At 57.0% G+C, this 12,692-nt stretch overlaps 1 protein-coding gene across 1 annotated transcript; it reads left to right on the forward strand.

Moving 5' to 3' along the window:
* Positions 1–11,045: 11,045 nt before the first annotated feature.
* Positions 11,046–12,179, forward strand: ACTRT2 (actin related protein T2). The gene has a single exon (XM_075538096.1). It carries the CDS (start codon positions 11,046–11,048, stop codon positions 12,177–12,179), a length of 1,134 nt encoding a protein of 377 aa, XP_075394211.1.
* Positions 12,180–12,692: the final 513 nt, after the last annotated feature.

Consider the following 12,692-nt stretch of genomic DNA (forward strand, 5'->3'; position numbering starts at 1 on the left):
TTGGGTTCATCAAGTCTGTGCTAGGTGCTTGTCCTTCTAGTCTGGCTCTGATCGTTGCTCCATCGGGCCAGATGGCCTCCTGGGTCCTCAGGGCTTGTGCAGGGTTGGCCATGCCTAGAACCTGTGGGTTCTTGCACTGGTTAGGAAATGGCGATCCTGGCACCCTGGGGTGGTGGGCTTCAGCTCGGGCTCACCCTGGTGCAGCTCACCCACATGACTTCAGACCTGCGGGCAAGCTCACACCAGGGTCTTCTCCTCACTACGATGGCTAAGAACTCTAGAAAAGTCTCATCGCCATCCTCCTTAAACCTAAATCTACTGCCATGGGTCCAGCTTCTGGAAGGTCCTCCCAGCCCAGGTGGGGCACGCCCGTGGAGAGCAAAGATCAGCCCCTGGGCAGTGGGTGGTCAGTCACACCGGGCTTTGGAATCTCCGGGAATCCCCCTTCTTCCTGCCGAGCTGGGAATCAGCGCTGCCTCCTGCTGCTACCCTCTGGGTACCTTCTAAGGGGAGGTGCCATGGAGTGGACTGAGGAGTCCACTTGTCATTGCCAAAGAAACCCCATCCACCTGGGGCTGAAATCCCGAAGCAGGCGGAGAAGATCAATCTGGCCGCCTGCCTCCCCACCTCCACCCCCACCCCCACCCCCGGCGCCCCTCCCCACCGCCCCGCCGCGCCTGGCCCCCAGAAGCCCAGCCTGGCGTTTGCGACATGAAAAATGTCGGCGTGCTGGCGGGCAGCGACGGGCACATGTTAAAAAGGTTAGCCCCTGCCTCCGCCGGCCGGCGCCCCTCCCCGCGCACAAAGCCTTCTCTTTCTCCGGCTGCAAAGGGCCCTTTCAACGTGGGGTTCTAAATTATTTGAATTAAATCCGGGATCCTTCCGGGCCCTATGCCTCGCCGGTTATTTATCACCGCCTAAGTGTAGAGCTCTGTTCAGCATCTCCAGGGACGGCCCGACGGGCGGGCAGCATCTGAAACGCAGTCGACCCTCGAAGCCCCCAGCCGCAGGGGCGAGGCTGGCGGAGGGTGCAGGGCCCGGCGGGGCGCTCGGTGGCCGGTGACAACGCCCCCCCCCCCCCCGCCTCCGCTGAATCACGTGAACACACTTGAAAATAAACCTCGACCCCACTGAGGCAGGGTGACCCCCCCCCCTTATTTAGCAAACATTGCCATACACCCCCTCTCCCCAGCGGGCAGCCTCTCCACAGAAGAAGAAATGAACAAACCTTTTGTTGTGTCCAGGCCGCTCCCACCCGCCGCAGTTCCGCCGCGCGCCAGCAGGGGTCGGGACACGCCCTCATTTGAGGGCCACAGGAAGGCGCCCCCAAAGGACTGGCCTGCGGGTCGGGGGAGACACGGGACAGGTGATGGGAACTGGTTTGGGTTGCTTGAGGTCAGAAAATAGAATTTGGGAGCTCCCGTGGCGTAGTGGTCACTCGATAGGCTGCTAACCGCAAGGTCAGCAGTTTGAAACCAGCAGCTTCTCCGGAGAAAGACAGGACTTCCTATTCCCCCAAAGAGTGACCGTCCTGGAAACTCACGAGGCGTTTCCACCCTGCCGTATAGCGGCGCGATGAGTCCGCATGGGCCCGATAGCAGTGAGGGTTTGAGTTTAAGCCTTGGCCAGGAGCCCCTGTGTGACACAAATGGTTAATGTGTGTGTTAGTCTGGGAACTTTAGAGAAACAAATCCACAGAATCTCATATGTGTAAGAGAGAGTTTTATATCAAGGGTAAGAGCACATCAAGGAAACATCCCAACCCAGTACTGCCCAAGCCCACAAGTCCAACATGAACTCATATGTCTGACACCAATCCACAAAGTCCTCCTCCATCTCACAAAACACACACTATGACGCCAACTGCAGGAGGAAAGCTGAGTCAGTGAACGTGTAAGCATCTCAGCGCGGCAGGGGTCTCCACACAGCTGCTCCAGCACCCAGGGCTGCATAGGGGTAGGTCCATGCGGCTTCTCCTCGGGGATGTCTTGCAGGAAGTGATCCTTGCCAGCTGAAGCAGGGAACTGGCTAAGGCAGCTGCACCCTGGTCCGACCATCACAAAGCAAGAGACCAAGAACCAGAAAGGCGAGGTTCACTGAGCCATTTCTCTCTCTGCCCTTCAATTAACCCCACATGTGTTTATCGGTCAGGTTGGCACAATAAACTTTAACTAACTCAATGCTGACCCAAAGGATGGAGATTCAAATCCTTCCAGAGGTACCTCAGAATAAAGGCCTGGCAACCTGCCCAGGCCCTCCCCCAAGTCAGCCATTGAACACGCCCATGGAGCGTGTTTTCACAAAGGCACGTGTGATGATTTCCTGAATCCAGTTGATTTGACTGCAACTGAGCCTTTCGGTTTCTGACTCAGTGGCTGCAGTTGTTCTGCTAGACCAAGGAGATCGCTGGGTGCAGCCTGGGATTCCTGCAGTTGACCCTTGGGGCCAGGTGTCCTGTTTGGGGCCATACCCCTTGGAAGGCCAGGGTGTCTAGCATGCTCTGAGTTGCTGGCAGATACTGACCCTGCTGCTGGGACCAGCTCAGAGCTGCAGGACAGGACACCCCGCCTTTCTGTGGCCCCCAGCCCTTGATCCTGGGCTGCACAGTGGTCTCACCGTGCTCAACAGAAGCAGCGGGCGTGGGGAAGGTACTTCTGGATTCAGGTTATAAGGCACTAGGGCTCCCCACTTGAGGGGGAAGCCAGACGCCTCCTTGTTAGGGCAGGGCAGTGAGCTGGGACGTACGTAGAACCCCCTCCCGCCTCCCAGTCCCACTTCAGAAGGAGCTTAACCAGCAGTGCCACGCAGACCCCCTGTTATTGACGGGCCTGCTCCCCACAGGTGGGGGGAGGGGAGGGAGGACGAGAACATGGAAACAGCCCTTGTTTGTCAGTCGATAGTCATGACTAAATATATGCACCCTCGCCCACTGGGCCCTGAGTCAGAATGTGGCCCAGGTCATCCAGAGCTGGAGGGTCATCCAGAAAATTGACTGTGGCTTCTTTTGTAAGAGTAAAAATGGCGTGGGGGGGCACAGGGAGGGAGGGAGGGGATGGAAAAGGGAGAGAAGGAACACTAATGACCGACACGGCTGTTCCACAGAAACTTCGTCTCTGTGAGAAACGGTGGGCTCGCCTTGGAGAATTGCCCCCCCCCCCGGGGAATGATGCCGTCCTCGGAGTCCAGGGACCCCTGCTTCATCCACTCACAGGGGAGTTAGGTGAGACGGCCCTTGCAGAACAGGGGTGTGTGTTGGGGGGGGGGGGTGCAGCCATCTGCATTTTGTAGAAAACTCTATTTCTGTGTACTTCTAGAAGTGTCTGTATTTGGAAACATCTGGAAGCTACTGACCCAAGTTGGAGAGGCTGCCAAGGGGCAGGGGGGATGAACCTGCCCTGCTGCTGCCCTAAAAAGCCCCTGCCTTAAATCTGCCCATGAAAAGCCTCCTACCTTCAAACTGAAACCAAAAATACACCCTTCACCCTAAGAATCCAGCAGGGCCTTGTCTGCCTTTTTGCCATGGGATCAGGGCACCTCCGGGCTGCTGGTTCCTCCCCCAGCCCTCCTCAGAGAGTCTCTGTCCAGCCTCATGCACCCAGGGTGAGGCTGCACCTCTCAGGTTGCCCTGTACCTGGACTGGCCACGCCAGGTCACCCTGGGCAGTGAGTGATGCGTAGCTGTGCAGAGGCCCTGCTGGGCCTGGCTCCCTTTAGTCCAGGCCCATATGACCATGATGGAGAGGACCAAAGGCCAGGAGAGGCAGCTCCAGGCAATAGCCTGGGGGTCTCACTTATGGGAACTTCCATTTGGAACCACACTGGACTGAGTGGAGACAAGGAAGGTCTTGTATGGGATACCCCTGAGGTGTGGCATGGCTGCCGTGGTCAGTGCACCTTGTCCTGGCACAGTCCCACCAGGAGAACACAGGGATGGACCGTTGACTTTCCAGCAGACTGGCCTGCAGGTGAGCCAGCCACAGAAAGGAGGCCAGGGGTTACTTAGGATCTCAGAGCCCAGTCACACCTGTCCCAGGTGAGGGCCTACCTCCTACCAGGTGGTTTCATGTCCCACTGTATCTGTCAGGCAGGGAGCTGGGGCCAGAGATTGGGGACCCCGAAGAACAAGTGTCTCTGAAGTTCTGGCCAGTCTCCCAAAGGTACCAGCCTGAATCGTGTGACATACTAAGCACAAAACAAAGCCAGTGCCACCCAGGCCACCCAGGTTCCTCCATGCTGCCCGTATTGCTGGCCAGATATTAACCCTCATCTGGGGATCGATGAGGGGTGGAGAAGGCCTTCCTGTGTCTACGGAGAAGTGAGCAGGGCCCTGTCGACCCTGTTCTGCAGAGAGGGTCAGAGGGTCTGACGGGGAAGCCGCTCTTAAGGACCATGCCCTTAGCCTGGTTCGGCATCATCCACACCATTGGCAGGACCCTTGAAGCCGAGTCCACTGCTGCGGCCGCTGCGTGCCTTCCAACAGTACTCTGCAGTGAACCAGGCGGCTTCCGTGCAATGGTTTTATGGAAGTAGATCACCAGGCCTTTCTTCCGAGTCTGTCTTCATCTGGAAGCTGCTGATAGCCCTGCGAGCCACCCCCCCCCCCCCCCGCCTGGGAGGACACTTTGAGCGGCGGGCAGGTGGTCGTGCGTGGGGCACTGGTTGCCGGGCTAGGTGTCCGTGAGTTGGTTCTGGCTCATAGCAACTTGATGTCCCACAGAAAGAAACACTGCCCGCTCCTGCGCTGTCCTCACAATGGTTGTTGGGCGTGGATCTATGGTGTGGTCACTGGCAACCCCTCCCACTGAGGGTCTTCCTCATTTTTGCTGGCCCCCTAGAGGGGGTAGGTTCTTGTTGTCACATGCCCTGGATTCCAGCTCACAGAAGCCGGGGCCTAGGGGACACTGCTAGTCGCCCCAACACACGCAACAGGGTCACAAGTCTTCCAGGCCAAGAACACGTCCAAGGGTAGCTAAGGGTCTTTCCAACCTTCCTAATGTGGTGACCCTTTAATACAGTTCCTCAGGATGTGGTGACCCCCCCCCAAGCCATAAAATGATTTTCGTTGCTACTTCCTCACTATAATTTTGCTATTGTTATGAATCATACTATAAATATCTGATATGCAGGATGTATTTTCATTATTACAAATGGAACATAAGCAAGCCTAATTAAAGCATAGTGATGAATCACAAAACAATATGTAGTTATATATTGTGACATAGTTATGTGTTTTTCGATGGTCTTAGGCAACCCCTGTGAGAGGGTCGTTCGACCCCCAAAGGGTCGTGACCCATAGGTTGAGAACTGCTGGTCTGCATGGTGGGGACCCCAGACCTTGGAGCCCCTGGAGGCAGGTTGGGTGCTGGTAGTGGTGCTGGAGTGGGAGCAGCCAGAGTTGGGGGAGCAGGTGCCCTGTCATCAGTGGAGGGAAGCTGGACTCAGGAAGTGGGTGCGGGGCTCATGCTGAGCAGACCTTCCTCACAGCCAGCCCGGGTGGGGTCAGGCCAGGTCCACAGAGATGTCTGCTGTGTATTTCGAGATAAAATGGGATCGTGTGACCTAGAAAACCTCTGAGGGAGCATGGAAAACACCAGCCGCATTGGCAGCTAGGATTACAGCAATGTATTATCTGCCTGGAGCTGTAGGGACACCAGAGGCTCTGCTGAAGCCCCAAGGCTATGAAGGAAGGAGGCAGATAACAAACAGTACAAGAAGGTGCTCACTCCAGACACTAGGGGACGAAGAAGGGTGAGTGGGTGGGCAGGTGATTGGATAAATGGGTGGATGGATGGATGGATGGTGGGTGGATAAATGAGTGGATAGATGGGTGAGGCCACTGGCCCCAGGCTTGGGTGGCCCAGGTACTTCAAACCAGACCAGTGGGAGGCAGGGGTGCCCAGAATATCCAGCTAGAAGGATGAGTGAGTGAGTGGATGGACGGACAGGTAGATGGATAGATTAATAGTTTGTGGATCGGTGGATGGATGGACGGATGGATGAATGGGTGAGTAGGTGAGTGAATGGATAGGTGGGCAGGCAGGAATGGGGATAAAAGTTCCATCTCAGAGACTCAGAAGGGCTATTTGAGTGGGTGAGAGAGGACACAGGGCTCTAGGCTCCTGTGGGAGTGAGCAGAGCAGAAGGGTGAATGGGGAGTTGTCTCTGAGGACATTCTGCAAATATCCATTGGTCCCAGGACTGTTCACCGTACCCCTCAAATTCATACCCCTCCTCTCGATCCCAGATTAGTGACCTTGGGAAGCCACTGGCAACCTGAAGAATTGCCCCGTGGATGGATGGATGCTAGCCAAATCTGGACCAGGCCCTCGGCAAGCAGGATCTGGCCGCCAGATGTGAGCCAGCACTAGTGAGCCCAGTCTGTGGGCCACTAATTGGCAGAGGCTATGGGCGCCAGTGACAGCTGGAACTAGAGACAGGACAGACAGGGAGGCCAGTGGCCCTAGGCTTGGGTGGCCCAGGTACTTCAAACCAGGCCAATGGGAGGCAGGGGTGCCCAGAATATGCAGAGTGGTCCACTCCTAAGTCTGAAAACTTGGTGTGGGTGCCCGGTGGCCCCCAACAACTCCTCAGAACCTCAGGGCTGTTTTGAGGGGTGAGGGGCTGGGAGGGTGGGAGGGGATGCAGCCGGGGCACAGCTGCAGTAGCAGAAAGTGCGCCTTCCTGCACAACGTGGAAATGGGGAACTGGGCACCCTTCGGGCCAGTCAGGTGGCACGTTCTGCCCTCGGACAGATGGAGTTATAGCCAGTTTGCCCATAAACTCACCCAAGCGATTTATGAGACCCCATCAGCATGGGGCAGGCTGGGGACAGGGCTTCACACAAGAGCAAGGTGAGAGACCTTGCCCTCGCTGTCATTACAAACTAGACCTTCGCAGCCAGCCAGCGATACGCCCACCGCCCCCTTCCCACCATGGCCTGCACCCTGACCGGCATGCTTCTGCTGCCCAGGACCTGGCTTCTGTGGAGAAGGGGAGGGTGCCTGTGACATTGAAGGTGGGGTTTGCCCCCAAATGAGGATGCCCCGGAAGGTGAGCAGACATGGGTGCTGCTGGGGGTGGGAGGTATTTCCGGCCCACCTGAGCTTGGTGGGAGCCGTTCCCAGGAACCTAAGAGGCTCGGGTGGAATTTCTACCCCCAAGGCAAACCCTAACCGGTACAACATCACGTCGGCCGTGGCTCATAAACCAGCTCCATTTTCTCCCTGGCTACCCGGTGTCCCCAGTCCCTCCCCCAAGAATACTAATGCCATCTTGATGGGTAGCCTCTGAGTCCTGTCTGCTTCTGTCTGGCTGTGACCACAGGATGGAACGACCGCACAGGTGAATCGGACACTCCATGGCCAGGGGCACAGAGCGCTGGAAGCCTTGCATGGGCCTTAATCCCCCCCCACCCCACGTCCTTGACACACGAAGGCCCCGCAGCAAACCCCAAAAGGGGCCACGGGTAGGGCCAGCCTCTCCTTAGATGCCACGACTCTGGGTGGCGACAGGCAGGGCCCCTCCTCACCTGGGATTATGTCTTCCCAGGGTACTGCTTCCCAGGCTGCTCTGCTGGGATGTTGAGGAGCCCGGGAAGAATGTTTGGAAACTGACCGTGGTAGTGATGGTACCAGACCGCTTGGCGTGATTGAACGATGGAATGCGAATGTATGTGTTCCCTCCCAATTCATGACACTAAAATGAATAGCAAAGCCAAGAGGAAGGCGCTCAGTGAGGAAGATGGACATGGCGGCTGCAACAATGGATTCAGATGGAATAATCACTGCGAAGATGGCAGGACACTGGCCAGTGCTTTGCGCTATTGCACAACGAATGGGTCGCTATGGGTCAGAACCGACTCGGTGGCCCCTAACAACCATCGCCTTGCCACTGAGTGGACTAGGGCTCAGGGTGACCCCCTAGGCAGCGTTTGCTTGACTGTGGCCCTTTCGAAATCAGATTGCCAGGCCTTTCTTCCAAGGCGCTTCCAAGGTAGGTTGAAATGGCTAAACTTCTGGGTAGTAGTCAGGGGCTTAACGTTCTGCATCCTCGGGGGCCTCCTGAGTTTCAGGCCCAGCAGCAGGTGGACGTGACCTGGCCTGATGGACATTAACTTGAGGGATGAGGGGGGAGGTCCAGCCTGTGTGAGGGGGCAGGTGCATGGGTTCTAGTACAGGGTGGGGGGTGAGTCTACACTTTACTGGGACACGTGCTTCCTTCTGCAGCCCTGGCCCGCAGCCAGTTCCATGAGGACGCCCAGAGCCCAGCCATGTGCCCGGGTCCCCTCAGCCCAGCATTGTGATGTCACCTCCCTGGGAGAGGGGAGCACCTTCAGGGTCCACTCTGGATTCTGTCTGGAGCGATTTGTAACAATGAGAGTGTTCCAGCGAAGTCTAAGCGCCCAAGTTCATGAGCCTCTGGTGATCTACGCGGGCTGGAATCCGACAAAAACACGCGTCCTCCTTTCTGTCACTCGAGGATTGGATAGTGTACCCCCCAGTGGGCCTTGTAAGGAGGCACTCACGCCCTAGGGTGTGATCCTCGAGTCAGCTGTGAGGAGGTGAGGGCGGAATGCCCACCCTTACTCTGGCCATCGTCCTGATCCGGCTAAATCTGGCATTTCCTTGTCTCTCTCAAGAGAGAGAAGTGAGCAGAGAGAGAGGCGTGAACTCCCCCAAGAAGAACTGGAAGCAGAGCGTGTGCTTTCGACTCGGGGTCCCTGTGCTGGGAGCCTCGTGGACCAGGGTCTCCCAAAGTGGGCTGCAAAAGCAGACACCTGTACTCTACCTTGGGGTGTGACTACAGTGCTAACATTCTTCATTAGTGCCAGTGGGGCACTAATTATTTTTTAGTTATGAAAAGGATGTGGGAGAAAGGCAGGGCTTTCAACTCCCATAGTCACTGTCTCAGAAATCCACAGGGCCAGTCCTACCTTGTCCTGTAGAGTTATGAGTTGGCGTTGCCTCAGTGGCAGAGAGACAGAGAGAGAGAGAGTCAGAGAACCCGTGGCATAGACCCAGGATACAATCCATGCCAAGACCCAAGGAGAGACCTCCCAGGCACCCTGGGCCCGTAGACGTTGAAAGGAGGCCAGGAGTTTCCCTTAGAACTGACAGACCTTTCCCTAGAGCTGGTGCCTGGATGTGAACTTCTAGCCTCCCAAGCGGAGAAAAAATAAATGTGTTTGTTACAGCCATCACCCGTCCTATCCCGCATCTGTAGTATACTCTGTACCACACACCTTTCCTCACCGGTACACACGTCCATACTACAGGTCTGTGTGCCTCCACACATCTGCGCCGCACATCTGTACTCTGTGTCAGTTCCCACATCGGTACCCCATGTCTATGCCACACGCCTGTACCATACATCTTTACCCCATGGCGTACACACAGCAACACCACATATCCTTAGCACATGACCATACGACACGTCTGTGCTCCTGTCTGTATTCACATGAGCACCACACCTCTGTACCTGACAGCTTTGCCACATGTCTGCCCTGCACAGCTTTCCACGTGCCTTACCACAAATCTAAGCGACATTCCTGAATGCACATTGGTACCTCACATGTATGCAGGCAGTTCTACCACACATCTGTACCACGTGTCGGTACCACCTGTCCTATCCCACGTCTGTATGGCAGGTCTGTATCCACGTCTGTGCCACACATGTATACACGCAGCTCTACCACACATCCATACATGTGTCTATGCAACATGTCCATCCACATGTCTGTGCACGTATGCCACCGCTGTACCCTGTACCCTGTCTCTCCCGCTGCACATCTACACCGCTTGTCTATACCACTGATTGGTGTGCACATGCGGGTCATATGCATCCGCTCCATGTCACAGCAGGGACACTGGTTAGGGCATGCTGGGCTTTGGAAAGACAGGTATGACAGAGAGAGTGGCGAGGACGCCAGGGGCTCTGGAGGCAGGAGATGAGGGTGGGGGGTTCTGGAAGAACTTTGGCTGAGGGAAGGAGTCCAACTCGAAGGTGACCTTGAACATGACAGGAGGGAGAGGAACTGTTCGGGCAACCACTGCTTCCCAAGACCACCCCTAGTCCTCTTCAGATCCAAAGACACTGGCTCCCAGCATGCACCCCCACTTCTCATCTGCATGCCCGGTGGGTGCTAACTGGGGGCCTGAGAGCCAGACCAGCCCTTCCTGGGAACAGGATGGCTTCTCATCCCTCTGTGGCCTGGTCTTTTCAGAATAGGCTCAGACCCAGAGAGACTTCCTGCTCAACTGCGGCTGCCCTCCTGGAAACCACTGGACCCTGGGCCGCTGGACACTGCTGTGCCAGGCGGCATGGAGGTCTGTCAACAAGATGAGGGGCCCCTGACCTCCGGGAAGAGAGCAAGGAGGTGGAGGCCGCTGTGTTCTCTGGGGCAGAGTGGACAGTGATCCCAAGGGCTTCCTGGCGGGGGGGCGGGGGGCGGGGGCGGCCTCCAACGCCTGGGGGTCTGTGTATATGCTGCGGGGTGGAGGGCATCGATGTTCCAGCCTGGTGCTTCCTCTCGGCTCAGGGAGGGAATTTCTGTCGCCCTATACTAACAGCAACTCAGCTGGCCAGAGGGGCCAGTACTCTTGGCTGGACTGCCTTGCTTGGTCCCAAGGCCAAGCTTCTACCTGGGGTCCAGGGCTCATCAGACACCCACAGGGTGGTTCGCCCTCCTCTGCTTTAGTCTCACCAAGCAGCTGGGAGAGTTGGTGGCTCAGAACCCACCTTCTTGTCCCTGCACCCCCTCCCCCGCCAAAGTTCCCCGGAAACAATTGTTGCCTTGGTTGGATTGTTACATAATGGAACTCCATCCTTGAAAAAGCCCAAGCAGGCTCCACTGGTGACAAGGGGACAGGTGTGTGGGTGATGGGTAGGGGGTCTCAGAGGCTAGGGAGAGCTTGCTCACCTGCCTGGTAGACACTCTGAGAAGTGTGGAATCCTGAGCCCGTGCGGCTTCCACGGGGCCCTGTTCCACAGCCTGGTCCTGGAGGCAGTGGCCTTTCTGAGTCACCTTCCGCGAAGGATGCTATAGACATGCTGAGTTCACAGGCGCTTGACACTCCGGCGGTGATTTTTGACAATGGGTCCGGACTCTGCAAGGCGGGCCTGTCAGGAGAGATTGGGCCCCGACACGTCATCAGCACTGTCGTAGGGCATCCCAAGTTCAAGATGACGTCAGCCGGAGCCAACCAGAAGAAGTACTTTGTCGGGGAGGAGGCGCTATACAAGTATGAGAACTTGCACCTGCACTACCCCATCGAGCGCGGCCTGGTCACCAGCTGGGACGACATGGAGAAGCTCTGGAAACACCTTTTTGAGTGGGAACTGGGCGTGAAGCCCTGTGACCGGCCGGTGCTCATGACCGAGCCTTCCTTGAACCCCCGGGAGAACCGCGAGAAGATGGCACAGATAATGTTTGAGACCTTCAACGTGCCCGCCTTCTACCTGTCAGACCAGGCGGTGCTGGCGCTGTACGCCTCCGCCTGCGTCACGGGCCTGGTGGTGGACAGTGGGGACGGGGTCACTTGCACGGTTCCCATCTTCGAGGGCTACTCCCTGCCGCACGCGGTCAACAAGCTGTACGTGGCGGGGAGGGACATCACGGAGCACCTCACGCGGCTCCTCCTGGCCAGCAACCGCACCTTCCCCTGCTCTCTGTACAAGGCCCTGGTGAATGACATCAAGGAGAAGCTGTGCTGCGTGGTCTTGGAGCCCGAGAAGGAGCTGTGCAGGAGACCCGAGGACCTCCTGAAGGAGTACAAGCTGCCCGACGGGAACATCATCCACCTCGGGGACCAGCTCTACCAGGCGCCGGAGGCCCTCTTTGCGCCCGACCAGCTGGGCATCCACAGCCCAGGGCTCCCCAAAATGGTCTCCAGCAGCATTATGAAATGCGACGCCGACATCCAGAAGACGCTCTTTGGGGAGATCGTGCTGTCTGGGGGTTCCACGCTGTTCCAGGGGCTGGACGACCGGCTGCTCAGGGAGCTGGAGCAGCTGGCTTCCAAAGGGACCCCCATCAAGATCACGGCACCCCCTGACAGGTGGTTCTCCACGTGGATCGGGGCCTCCATCGTCACCTCGCTGACCAGCTTCAAGCAGATGTGGGTCACTGGGGCGGATTTCAAAGAGTTTGGGACATCCGTGGTGCAGAGGAGGTGCTTTTAGGGGGCTCTGGGCACGGGCCGCCTGTGGTGGTGGTGTTAGTGGGCTACTGGTGGGGAATGGAGTAGCCTGTGGGCTTCATCGGGATGTTCAATAAAAGGGGAAAACGGTGGAAAGACGTGGGCATGTGGAGTGTATGGTTCCCTCTTAGTAGCATCCAACTTAATTTCCGATCCTGGCCGTGAATCTTGGTCAGGAAAGTCTATGTCTCTCACCCTCTCCCACTGCGCTTCTGGGCACCACCATTTCCTGGACTGATTTCCTTAACTTGAGCCCACGTTGCCTTCACCTCCAGAGATTGTCATCAAGGGAGATGACCAGGCCTCATGCCCAGAAACTTGGTTCAGAAGGGCCCTGGAATCTGCATTTTATATAATGCCTTAAGTCATCCTGAGAGTCACAGTGCCTATACACAGGGTCTTAGGCCATTCTGTCCTGGGACCCAGCGCCCAGGACAGAGGCAGCAGGCAGAATGGGGAGGGAAGAAAAGAAGGGTGCTCTCCTCTGCTTAGGGCC

Source organism: Tenrec ecaudatus, chromosome 1 (assembly GCF_050624435.1).
Source record: "Tenrec ecaudatus isolate mTenEca1 chromosome 1, mTenEca1.hap1, whole genome shotgun sequence".
Taxonomy (NCBI): domain Eukaryota; kingdom Metazoa; phylum Chordata; class Mammalia; order Afrosoricida; family Tenrecidae; genus Tenrec; species Tenrec ecaudatus.

Excerpts from the sequence above, each read along its gene's own strand:
- ACTRT2 (XM_075538096.1), top strand. The coding sequence starts at position 11,046 with ATGCTGAGTTCACAGGCGCTTGACACTCCGGCGGTGATTTTTGACAAT.